Source organism: Coturnix japonica, unplaced genomic scaffold (assembly GCF_001577835.2).
Source record: "Coturnix japonica isolate 7356 unplaced genomic scaffold, Coturnix japonica 2.1 chrUnrandom451, whole genome shotgun sequence".
Taxonomy (NCBI): Eukaryota; Metazoa; Chordata; class Aves; order Galliformes; family Phasianidae; genus Coturnix; species Coturnix japonica.
In genome coordinates, this window is record NW_015439870.1 from 37,417 (window position 1) to 50,168 (window position 12,752).

At 45.6% G+C, this 12,752-nt stretch overlaps 2 protein-coding genes across 3 annotated transcripts in view; one reads left to right on the forward strand and one right to left on the reverse strand.

Moving 5' to 3' along the window:
• Positions 1-12,752, reverse strand: part of LOC107306990 (uncharacterized threonine-rich GPI-anchored glycoprotein PJ4664.02-like) — a 42,789-nt gene that overhangs the window by 2,293 nt on the left and 27,744 nt on the right. Inside the window, 2 exon segments of the mRNA XM_032441642.1 lie at positions 21-170; positions 1,766-1,928. Of these exon segments, the coding sequence (XP_032297533.1) occupies positions 21-170; positions 1,766-1,928 (313 nt within the window).
• LOC107306991 (obscurin-like) lies at positions 2,463-5,894 on the forward strand. 2 transcript variants are annotated; one of them, XM_015850422.2, is made up of 5 exons: positions 2,466-2,858; positions 3,026-3,044; positions 4,320-4,378; positions 5,246-5,353; positions 5,865-5,894. In XM_015850422.2, the coding sequence occupies exons 1-5, from the start codon at positions 2,771-2,773 to the stop codon at positions 5,873-5,875; spliced, it is 285 nt and encodes a 94-aa protein (XP_015705908.1). In that variant the 5' UTR covers positions 2,466-2,770; the 3' UTR covers positions 5,876-5,894. The 2 variants fall into 2 exon arrangements, with proteins under 2 accessions (XP_015705907.1, XP_015705908.1); XM_015850421.2 differs by lacking the exon at positions 5,865-5,894 and having other exon boundaries at positions 2,463-2,858; positions 5,246-5,423.

Genomic DNA, 12,752 nt, shown 5'->3' on the forward strand with positions numbered 1-12,752 from the left:
CCCCCCATATCCCCCCGTACCTCCCGGTCCTTCGCCTCATGAGCAGTGCTGCGAGGACGATGCAGATGAGCAGCAAGATGGCGGCCACCAGCCCCAACCCAAAACCCACTTTGCTGACACGGCCCGAACAGCGCGAACCCGAGTACCAGTATAGGGCCACGTCACGGCACCTGCGGGCAGTGGGGGCAATGGGGTCAGTGGGGGCAATGGGGGCAATGGGGCCAATGGGGTCAATGGGGCCAATGGGTTCAATGGGGTCAATGGGGTTAATGGGATGGATGGGGTCAATGGGGCCAATGGGGTCAATAGGTTCAATGGGGCCAATGGGCTCAATGGGGCCAATGGGGCCAATGGGGTCAATGGGATGGATAGGGACAATGGGGTCATTGGGGCCAATGGGGCCAATGGGGTCAGTGGGGTCAATGGGGCCAGTGGGGTCAATGGGATGGATGGGGTCAATGGGGCCAATGGGGTCATTGAGATGGATGGGGTCAATGGGATGGATGGGGCCAATGGGGTCAATGGGGTCAATGGGGCCAATGGGCTCAGTGGGATGGATGGGGTCAATGGGGTCATTGGGGCCAATGGGGCCAATGGGGTCAGTGGGGTTTATGGGGTCAATGGGATCTATGGGATCAATGGGGTCATTGGGGTCAATGGGGCCAATGGGGTCAGTGGGACCAATGGGGTCAGTGGGGCCAGTGGGGTCATTGGGATGGATGGGGTCAATGGGGTCAATGGAGCCAATGGGGCCAATGGGGTCATTGGGGTCAATGGGGCCAATGGTGTCAATGGGGTCATTGGGATGGATGGGATCAATGGGATGGATGGGGTCATTGGTGTCATTGGGGTCAATGGGGCCAATGGGGCCAATGGGGTTTATGGGGTCAATGGGGTCAGTGGGGCCAATGGGATCAATGGGGATCAAGGGGAACGAATGGGATGAATGGGCGGGTAATGGGGGTGAACGGGATGAATGGGGATCAATGGGATCAATGGGATCAATGGGATGAATGGGGGGGTAATGGGGATCAATGGGGATCAATGGGATCAATGGGATGAATGGGAGTTAATGTGATCAATGGGGGTTAATGGGATCAATGGGATCAACGGGGATCAATGGGATGAGAGAGACCCCATAACACCTCCATACCCCCCGATCTTATGGGATATTATGGGATGTCGGGACCCCAGGGGACCCCATAACACCAACCTTATGGGATATTATGGGATGTCAGGACCCCAAAAGACCCCATAACACCTCCCTGCCCCTCGATCTTATGGGCTATTATGGGATGTAGGGACCCCATAACACCTTCATACCCCCCAACCTTATGGGATATTATGGGATGCAGAGACCCCAAAAGACCCCATAACAACTCCCTGCCCCCCAATATTAAGGGCTATTATGGGATGCAGAGACCCCAAGAGACCCCATAACACCTCCATACTCCCCAGTCTTATGGGATATTATGGGATGTAGGGACCCCAAAAGACCCCGTAACACCTCCATACCCCCCAATATTAAGGGCTATTATGGGATGTGGGTGCTGTGACTCACTGGCACTGTGGCCCCATGATCTTATGGGCTATTATGGGATGTAGAGACCCCAGGGGACCCCAAATGTGATGGGGACCCCATAACACCTCCATACCCCTCGATCTTATGGGCTATTATGGGATGTAGGGACCCCAAAAGACCCCATAACACCTCCATACCCCCCAACATTAAGGGCTATTATGGGATGTGGGGGCTGTGACTCACTGGCACTGTGGCCCCGCAGTGGAGACCCTGCAGTCCCCATAGTTGCAGTCGATGGTGTGGGGCGTATTTGGGGCGCAGGCGGTGACGCATCGTAGGGTGGGACCCGAAGTGATGGCGTAGAAATAGGACTGGAAGCCAATGGGGGCCACGGAGGAACAGACAGCTATGGGGGGAGATGAAGGGGGTTATGGGGTGGATATGGGGGGTTATGGGTGAAAATTGCTGAAGCTGTACGGTGGCTGGCCTCGCTGTTTTCTTCGTTTTGTTGTCTGTTGGGGGTGGCTGTGTGTTTTTTTCGTCTTTGGTCTTCGGTTGTTGGTTTATTTGGATTGCTTGAGTGATCTTTGGCTTTGTGTTTGTTTTTTGTTGTTGTTGGTTGTCTGGTTGGTTGTTTTGTGCGTTTGGTGTTATCTTGAGGTTATGACATGTGGTACGCGGATAGTTGCCCTATGACGCCATTAGAGAACAAAGGTGTTGATTCGGTCTTGTCCTAACATGTATGAAAAACAAGGTTTTACTTAGATGAATTAAATTTTTAGCATTAAAGAAGAAAAAGTCGAACAAGTAAATTAACAGATAATTGATGATAGCAAGAAATAAAATGTACTGCAATAGAAATACACGTCAATTTTACCAAAATTAAACACACAGGAATGAATACAAAGCACGAACTGTTGTATGTGAGTACCTCCAGAGGTGAAACTTGATCCCCCAGATGTAATGAGCAGAGACATTACAATCAGTTCTAACTGTATCTTAATGCTGTGCTGAATAAGCCTGAGTCAGGATGTAAACCACTTTCTCTTTTTTTCTTCAGATGAAGCCATTAATTTTGTCAGCAAGTCCAAAACGACTCCAGAAATATCAGTCAGTCCTTCTGAAGACCTGGAGCTGGTGTGTGAGGTGTCAGCTGCAAGCGGAGCTGTCGTATAGAAGAAAGATCAAATAGAGGTGAAGCAGGACCAGAGGACAACCATCATCTCCCAGGGGACGCACCGCAAGCTCATGGTCAAAAATGTGACCCTGAAAGACCAAGGGAGCTACAGCTGTGAAACAAAAGATGACAAAGCAACATTCCAAGTGAAAGTCAGAGGTGAGAAAATGCTTGGAATCCCAGAGATAAAGGAACACTTCATTTTGTGTGTCTTGCATTTGGAGGATCAACTTACAGCCTCTCTGGTGCAAAACATTTTGGCTATAGGACTTTCTTTGTCATCTAGTGTCATAGCAACACTTTTCTACATGTGCTTTTCCATCCAGGAATGAATTACTGCAACAAACAATAGGCAAGGAGGGTAACTTGTGCAGCTCTTGTAGTCAGCTGGTGTCTGCAGGGTTACAGTGCAAGAGCACACCAGGCATGCAAGGAGTGAGAAAAGGGGAGGTGTTTGATGAGATCTGGTTACAAAATTGTGAAAAATGACACATCCATAATCTGTGACAGAGAAAAAAGGGCACCCGAGCCCGCGTAAATGGTTAGGCGAGGCCACACACATCATCGCGAAATGTCCACTGCAAAGCCCCACAGGCTCATCCGTAGTTCAAAACCCCCTTCTCCTATATTTCAGGTTTTGCCATACTGACAGAGCCTCAGCCTCTTCCACAGAGAAACCACATTCGCACGCCTGGCCTTGAATGCCTGCAGGGATGGAGCATCCACAGTCTCCTTGGGCAACCTGTTCTAGAGGGCCATTCCCTTCTGATTTACTGGAAATGTAGAGAGACATCAGAAGAAACAAAGAGAAGGGAGGAGGTTCAGCAGTGTCAAGTGCCGTTGGATGAGAGATCTTATCTTCGAGTCTGAAATATATTACAGACTGAATCTCGTTTCGAGAGTTATGCATCGATGAGGCGATAAGACTTATTATTGCGTGAGCGATACTCATATTATAATGTCGCTCCCACAAGGCGGCCAGAAACAAGAAGTGTCACGCACACATATGCGTTATGAATTTGTCCTTGCTAAATCGTGTCGTGAAGAGGGAGTAGCGCAGAGTCAGCTTTATTTGGAGTGAGTGCTACCTCTAATGAACGCAGTATAGGTAATCGGCAACTACCAACCCTCGCACGTACATCTAGATAAGTTCATAAAGATTCACACGTGACGGAACGCGAGAGCTACCAGTCGCACGGTATATTGGAGATGATTAAAGAAGGAGGTAAGCTGTTTTTGGGGGGATTTCCTCTCCAGCTAGTATATATATATATATATCGACCATAAGACTTATAAGACACACTAAGCAACTATCTTCATAGCATAGGGTGGTCAGCATTAATGGTATGTGTATATGGAGATTAGGGATTCAACTGACTTGGAGCTGAGCGTATATCTGACTTCAGAGAGATGCGGTACCGCTGAGAGAGGGTCTACCACACTCTACGAAGGTTTTGCAAGAACAAATCTGGAGGTAAAGGTAGCTATTCGTGGGGCACACCCACCACCACTACTTGAGTGGAGCAGCGCGTCGACAAGAAGGTTCGGAAAGGGGTGGAGTCAGAGGGCAAAACAGTGTTCCGCTTGGTGGTGATTCCCAGGTAGAAGGAAGAAAGATGCAGGGGAGTACAGCTGCGAGGCTGCTGGCCAGAAACTCACCTTCAAGATTCATGTCACAGGTGAGAGAGAACACATTTTGGCCTTTCATTCTAGAATGTTTTAGAAAACGGTCATTAGTTTGTAAGTTTTCCCTGCTATGCTTAAAATTTTTGGAGCTGAACTTTGGGGTGGTTAATTTCTGATGAGGAAATTGAACAAATTATTCTAAATACAGTTGTGAGGCAGCTCCATCTTTTAAAATCTTCAGGAATTTCCTTTTGCTAGTGGGGAATGAGGCCATAGAAACAAGAAGAAGTCTCTATTGCACTTCTCCATTCCCACCGGCCCTGTACCACTTAAGAAACAAACTGCTGCAATGCACGCTGCGATCTTCAGGAAGTTTCAGAACAGGGGCTTTTGGTCACAAGTCACTAAAAATTCGTCTATGTAACATGTTTTTGTCTTGGAAGGGCTCATTTAGCATGGGAGAGAATACTACAGGAATGTTTTGTATAAGTTGATGTGTTTGAAGACATAAGTAAATGGCAGCTAGGACGAAAGAGTCATGAGAGTCATACAAGAAGCATCACAGAATGCCTTTTGTTGGAAGGGACCTGGAGGATCATCCAGTTCCAATCTCTGTCCTGGAAAGGAACACATTCTTTGAGACTAGGTTGCTGCTATGACTTCACACATGAGCGACTACCCATACAGTACGCGCAGGCCCTAGACTCTGGAATTTTCAGGCGCATGGGGCTGCCGCAGCAATTCCATAAATTGCACAACTCTCTCCCACAAATCATTCTCGTTTGCGCATCAGAAGACTGAGGAGGAACTCGCTGTGAAGATTACTATTTTTCTGAACTCCTTCAATCGCCCACCACCATCCAAAACCTAATATGCTTCTTCTTTCAAGAGGCCAAACTAATGTATCTCTCTCTTTTCAGAGCCAGAATTTGTATTTACAAACAAGGAGAAGGTACAGAAGGTGGTGAAGGCTGCAACAACAGAAAAATGCCACGCTGAGCTGCGAGGTGGCCCAGGAGAAGATGGAGGTTGTCATCAATTTATAAGCAATGAGCCAATAATGTTCCAATTATAAACTTTTATTAATTGTAGCGGGTAAAACTAAAAGGCAATTCCAGTGGCTGGGCGAACAGGGGATTATTGTTCCTCCAGCAACTAGCCGCGCTGTCCCGTCCCTTGCAACTTTATTTGTATGTCCATTCCCTCGAGCGTAAATTGTTCCCCTTTAATTGGTCGGTTTGTGATCGTAGCGACTTGGTTCGTATCCTATGGTTGTCCTTATCTCTCAAGAACGTCGACCACGCTAGAAACTTTTAAATATCCAGCACACACGGTAGCAGCCACCGCGCGCTACTCCTGTTATTTATCATTAATACTACTAGAGTTAGACTCTATGCGAGAGAGAAAGGGTGTCTGCAACCTTTGTGGCCTCCAATATCCAAACCAGTTAAGTATCCGGTCCTAATGAGACAAAGCACGTCCACCACAATCGCTACCATATCATTCCGGGTCACTTAATGAGCAAACATTTTATCACAGAGGTCAAGTGATAAAAGGAGGGGAAGACTGGATCCACCCGGACTAAGAAAGTTCGAAGGTAGAGCAGGGCAAACAGCGTCGGCCGGTGGTGGAACCAGGTGGAAAGAAAAGAGTGCAGGGATTACAGCTGCGTAGGCTGATGGCCAAAAACTCACCTTCAAGGAGTCGATGTGCCGAGAACAGCGTAGAAGACCAGTGTTTGTAATGAAATTACTAGCAAGTAAGAGGACATAAAAGTAAAAATTCTAGTTTCTAGTGAGAAGTGAGCTCTGCATCGTTGGATAACCGACTGTAATCTCAGTCGCGCTTCGCTGAGGTGTTTTCCCCTAGACGGTTGAGTCTGTGCCTGGTAGGATGTGGGTACGAAAGTTAGTATTGTTTTGGCACACGTAGATGCACGAAGAGACCGTGTGGTTCAGTCTGGTCGTGTAGAGGCAATATATTAGTAGTGATATATTTACATGAAAGCGATATTCAAGAGATATTACAAGAGGATCTGCTGCGCTGGGTGCGCTGAGATCCCAAACTGTAATTCTTGTTTCAGCGCTATCTGTTTCAATGTGATGGAGCTAAAGCGACAGTAGGTGCACGTGAAGGGGCTGGAGTGCATGTTCTACGTGCAGCCTTTCATGGCAGGAGAAGCAGGAACTTCTCCTAGTAGTACACTGCCTTTTTACTATGCTTATTCAGCCGCGATCATATGGCTTGCCATCGATGCGGATATGGATGTGCACGTGGACTGTCTACTCCACATAAGTTAAGAGAGCGCGAGGCAAATGTCATGACTGTGTAAAGGTGTCTCAAATCGGAGCGCGAAGCACAATACAAGTATAGTATTTATCTAAAGAGATACTCTGCAGAACGCTCAGCACACGAAAAGAACAAAGGTACGTAGGCGTTGTGAGACCTATATTTCCTTGATACGCCATTTTAGACAGTCACCAGTTGTTGCAAGCTGGTAGAGCCCATGAGGAGTCCTGTTCCAGGCGAAGCCAAGGAAGTACGTTCGCGGTCATGAAACACAGGCACGACACGCTATCTAATGTTGATGAAGTAGAGCTCGAACCTTATTACCACACTACATTATTTTCGCAGTAGAAATTATCCACATAGAGTGTGCGATCGTGCCGAAGTAAACTAGTCTGAGAGCGATTCCAGGTTTTGGTTGCCTGCTAAGTGATGGAACATGCGTATGAATATCTTGGGTCAATATGTTCTGCATATGAACGTTTCAACCGATCGGACTGGTGTAGTCGGGAAGTATTCAAGGACGCACCATCTCTTGTTGACGCGGCTTGCAATTAAATTCCTAGGTTCTTTCTTGCCTAGATTTGACACTTTGTTTCAACAGAAGAGCTGATATTCTCTAGTGAAGGCTATTAGTTTGGGCACAAAGTGGTAACCTAAACCTGTTCCAACCTGTACATACAAACCTGCAAGTTGGTCTCATTTCGGTCCCTCAGTCAAGAGGGTTTCAGTCCGTTTGTATTGTCTACTTTTATCTTTGCCTCATTAATTAACAGGCCAAAAACCTGTGTTTATATAACCAGGAGCAGGTGCAGAAAGAGGTGAGTGCTGCCCTGGCAGCAAGTGCCTCCCATCAATGTTAAAATAGTAGCAACATTGTGGATCCATCCACCGAGCGAGATAGGTAAAAAAATGGTACAAGGATGGAAGACTGCTTGCCTCCTCCAGAAAGTTCAGAATGGAATCTGTGGGCAAAACACGGCGTCTGGTTGTGGAGCAGCTGGAGAAGAAAGATGCTGGAGAATACATCTGCGAGGCTGCTGGCCAGAAGATGACCTTCAAGTTGGAAACAACTGGTGAGAGCATTCGCTTTGGGAGCACTAAGCAGCTTTTTATGTGGCTTAGAGAAGACTGGCTGTCTTCTACCCTGTGGGCATGGAACAAGCGCACAAATTCCCCCCGGAACAACATCAATGACCCACACCACAAGTTGGATTCTCCTTTTTAATGTAGTGGTAGCGAGGTGAAAATCTGGCTGTGGAATATTTTTGACTAAGGAACTTCTACTTTAATTTCTAGATGCGCTGAATTACCCTCTGGAGTGTCTTTCTGAATATATAAGCAACCATGGGTGACTATGATCCTGATTTATATCTAGGTTCAGGCTTACTTTTTCAGTTAGGTTAGATCAATAGCTCCAGAGAAGATAGGGAAATACAGCAGTTCACTGATACCATGTGTCAGAAGAATGCAGCTCAGTGCTGGGCAGTTTGCTGCTTCATTCCCTCTTACAAGTTGCACCCAAGGCTGGAAAGAGACTAGACGAAACTTGAGACGGGTAGTCTGCGGTGAAGGTCCACCCAGCCCACCCTCGACGATCCGCTTGCACTGACTACACCTGACTTACTAACCACGTCCCCAGTGCCACATACCCGTGGCTCTTGAGCACCTCCAGTGACTGCGGTATATCAGCGTGGTTGCTTCAGTTGTGGGAGTTTTCAGACACTGGCTGTTGTTCTAGCGAGACAAAAAACCAAAACTGATGGAACAGTGTCTATACAGGAAGCAACTGGCTGTCCTGATGGCTGCCAACAGTTTTACACAAGGTGTGTCATGCAAGCTTGCATGAGTCTGGTTTAAAAACCTGCTGTTCTGATGGAAGGAGAGGATGTTGGTACACGCTTGGATAAACAGCGGATTTGCTCTCGGACCGACATCCAGTTGCATTCACAGCTTATTGTTGCTATAGAAAACAGCTTCTCTGTAGACAAATTGAGTTAGTTCCAATAAGTGGCTGAAGCCCTAAGTGATCCAAGGTGAAGCATGATCCAAACTGGAATTTAACTAATTGTAGTAGGGAATCCAAGCCTTAATGAGATGAGTTATTTAAAATATGAGTCCTCCATCTAAAACAGCATTGAACTCTTACTCTGGTTTATGATAGAAGTGAGAGTTTAACAGCAGAAGTCTGAAGTTATGCTCCATATTTCTCATCACTTCAAAGAGGAAATCATTTGAATATATAATTCCCTTATGGTCTATGTACACACAATGAGGTCGCTGAGTTCTTATAAATGCTCGAGCTAAGCAATGTGGGATATGGACTGCTATATTTGCTGTGTGATCTTAGGCTAATCAGAACCTGATTTTAGAGTGGACCTGTAACTTCCCAATCCCTTCCGCCTTCTCCTCCGCTTCTATCCTCTGGACTGATCCCCACATGTATGTTTAATAAATCGATCTTCAGATCAAGGTAAATGAGGAATCGCCGTGTGAAAACCTGTTGTTTTACTGCACTATAAGAGACACTTAGTCAAAAGACAAGTGTGTGTTCCAAGCTTGAGATTGCAGGAGATCCTAGAAACAACTCAGCTGCTCAAACCTGTAGTCTGGCTGAATCTTTTATTGTCAGTTTCATTTGGTCAGAGGAGAATGCTTGAAGTTGAACGCAAGAAGAGAGAAGTCCACGATCGGTGCGAATGCTCAAAATCTTGTGATATACTTCTAGCTTCAAATCAGGGAGAAAGCTTTAATCATCGTGACAGATATAATCCGATTCATCGAGCGCAGGACATAGATTCTATCTGTTTAATGAATTACAAATCTAAAGAAGACACTAAGAGTGAAAATTTCACTGACTTCTTACGGCTGAAGGGAAGAGAGATTTTACCTGGTTCGCCACATTCTGCCGAACCCCTCAGGATTAAGTGAGCAAGATCTATTTTTATGTCCCTTATGAATCAAGATCGACTTTGCAGGAAGTAATTATTTTTTTTTTATTATCGATATTCGAGTACGTTATGACGTGCAACAACAAAAAAGGGGTGAAATCTAGAGGCCCACCCGAAATTGTTATTCTTCGATCTGGAAGGATCCTATGTCGTTGAATCGCACCAAGCACCCAATGACCTGGTTATCGGCAACAAAATACTAAAGTTCTCCAACTAAACTCCAGCATTCTTCTTATTCTCCTATCTCAGAATGCCCCTATCGGAAAAATCAGCAAACCATTGGCAGACAGTAAAGCGGTCAAATTGAGAAGGGACAAGTCCATTGAGTGTGAGACTCGTCCAAGCCCTAAACATGGACGTCAAGTGGTTCAAGGTATGGCTGTAAATGGTATTTTCCTTTCTGACTTCTGGAAATGAATGAGAGGCCTTTAATTTCACTTCCAGGGATGCGACAGTCTGAGCTTTTCCTTGATAGCTTTTTCACTGCTCTCTTTCTTTATGCTCTTTTATTTGCCCAGATCAGCACTCTTTGTTATTATGTCCTGAGTTATTCATTTATCAAGTTGAAATTGAAAATATGAGATAGTTTTCGCCTGTTTTTCATGTGAACTTATTGTCATTATGCTGCACAAAATAGTTGTTGAACTAACAGACAGTCTATCTCACAGTTAACCTACACACAGCAACATTCTCACTGCGACCTCATCTACGAGAGTCCTGGCCCTTCCGATCGTGAAGCTGGGTTATTTATGTGGCGGCAATACTCAGTTTCTTTTGGCCACCTGACAGTGTGAGACCTAGTCGCCCTCTAGCACACTTACAGTTCGCTATCTTCCGCCGTTGATATCGGGTCGGCCACCGGCACTCGCTATGGCCTCTCACTCTCATCTGCGCCACGTAATATCTCTCACACGCGCCCTCGGACTCTCCCACCACACCTCTATCTCACACCCAGCTCCTCCGCAGTGCTTTAAGCTGTCATACTGCGTCAGTACACGATGCGAGAGAATTTATGTCATGTTCTAAAGCCATTCCTCATATGTTGATAAACATAATCTGCACTTGTTAAGCTTCAGCATAATTTCCAATTAGAGCACAGTTCCAACTTAATCTAAGGGAAGTGGGGAAATTAAGCATCTCTGCATACCTTACTCGTAGAGAATAAGGACCTACTCCTTTGGCTCAGTGCAGAGATGGAAGGACCATGGAGATCTGATTTGATATTTTTCCCTTCTAGGATGGGAAGGAGCTCTGTCAAAGTAAAAAAGTGGGCATTACTTCCCAGGGAAATAAGGGTCCATATATTCAACGAAATTAGTAATAATCGAAAATCAGTGGAATCACACCATGCTGACCAATCCCTAAGACAAGACATCAGCTACCCTAAGGTTCATTTATGTTTTAACTGAATAAGATGCAAATAAATGTCGCCTCTTGTTGGTATTAGCAGCCACGGAAAAAATGCTTCCTGGGCAGTTTGAGCATTTCTTCGTTAGTCCTTTTGGATACCTTTCTCTTTCTTCTTTATGTTCAAGACAGATTTTCCCTCCTTGTTGTCAGTTGGTGAAACCCACAGTACTATGTAGCTTCAAATGGGCTCTGAAGCATCAGACTTGTTACTGAACACATGGGTCTGCTGTGCCCTGGTAGATGCCACCTTCCCAAGGGACGTATGAAAGGATGCTTTTTTCTGATTTCCTACTAGATGCTGTCCTCTATAGCCTTGGGGTTCAGCATGTTTTAGGCAAAGTGAACAAGTGAACATGTGTCCTGTCCCATGACTTTGGTGAACTCTCATTTTCTCTCTCATTCTGCAACCAGGTTGGGTTGCTGTTTCAGTACTGGCTGTTTTATGTAGCCATTCCATTTGTTCTGGTTTACGTTCTTTTTTATTTTCTTTTTTTCAGGCATCATTTCTATACAGTAGACAAAGCCAGCCTATTACATTTGATTTACAGTTTTTAGCTTTTGCTGGTAAGCATTTCAGCTCTCAGGCAGTTTTACCAACAGCTTTGAAGAGCTGAAATGAACCAGCCTGGACACGATGGTCTGTTTTTGTTGGTGTAATGAATTTATGAAGTTAAACTGATTGACCCCATAAGGTTTTACAGTGTATGACTCACGTCTGGCAGAGTTATCACAGCAATGAGTTTATACTTAGCATTTCAGGAGGCAAATGGTTGGGGATACTCTTTCATTTGCTTGCGTCTCAGAGTGAATCACTAGTATGTGAACCATCCTTCATCTCCTTTGTATTGCTTTTGTGTGTGTCTGTGTGTGGTTTCCCCTGTGAATTTCATTCTTTCCAGTTATATGGAAGTTCTCTTTTGAGCAGTGAAATTAGATGTTCCATCATCAGTCATAATGGTAAAGCTGAGTTGCCACGTTATCTGTGTCCTTTCTGTCTGGCGTCTCAATAACTGCTGCCCCACCACAATATCTGCCTAATACTTCAGCTCCATGGATGCCTCCTTGTGCAAACTGAGAGCCTGTATTTGGTGTGCATAGATCTGGGCTTACATCTGTGCTGGTAAATGCACTAGTGCATGGGCTAAGCAGTCCTGCCTCCTGTGCTGTGGGCATTGAGATGGGGCTCCTACAAGCTGCCCATTGCAAGATATTTAGAAACTAATTGCTGCGGAGGTTTCCATCCTCTTTTCAGACTAACTAAAATTTGGTTAGTGGGATCAAAACAGAAGGGGCAGGGAGGGAGAGCTGACCAAGGACTACTGATGGAACAACTATGAATCCTTGGTTCCTCAGGATTCCCTGCATCAGCAGTTGGCAACAGGAGTAAGGGGGCTCAGGAGGACACTGTGGAGTAGTGTGAAAAATGAGCGAAGAGAGTTACTAATTGATGCCTCTTGGAAAGTAGTCCAAGAGTGGTCCTCTTCCTAAACTCTCCTCTTGTGTGTGGTTTTATCTTTATGAGGTGTTCATAACAAGTGATGTGTAGATCTCCCTTATCTCATAATGTCTTTGCCTGCCTGCAGTGAATATGCAGGATACTGGATCATATACCAGCTTCTTTGAATTACTGCTCATGTCAGGAGATAAAATCTGCCTATTCTTTGAACTAACACTGGCGAGGGTTAGTTATTCTGGCTACCGAGAGAATGACACAGCAGATTAAACTCTTTCATTTCCTTCTTTGTCAAATGCCTTTTCATTTCAGTCAAGGTTTGACTTG

Excerpts from the sequence above, each read along its gene's own strand:
- LOC107306991 (XM_015850421.2), top strand. The coding sequence starts at position 2,771 with ATGGTCAAAAATGTGACCCTGAAAGACCAAGGGAGCTACAGCTGTGAA. Across the intron at positions 4,379-5,245 it reads CTTCAAGATTCATGTCACAG|AGCCAGAATTTGTATTTACA; the intron begins GTGAGAGAGAAC and ends CTCTCTTTTCAG.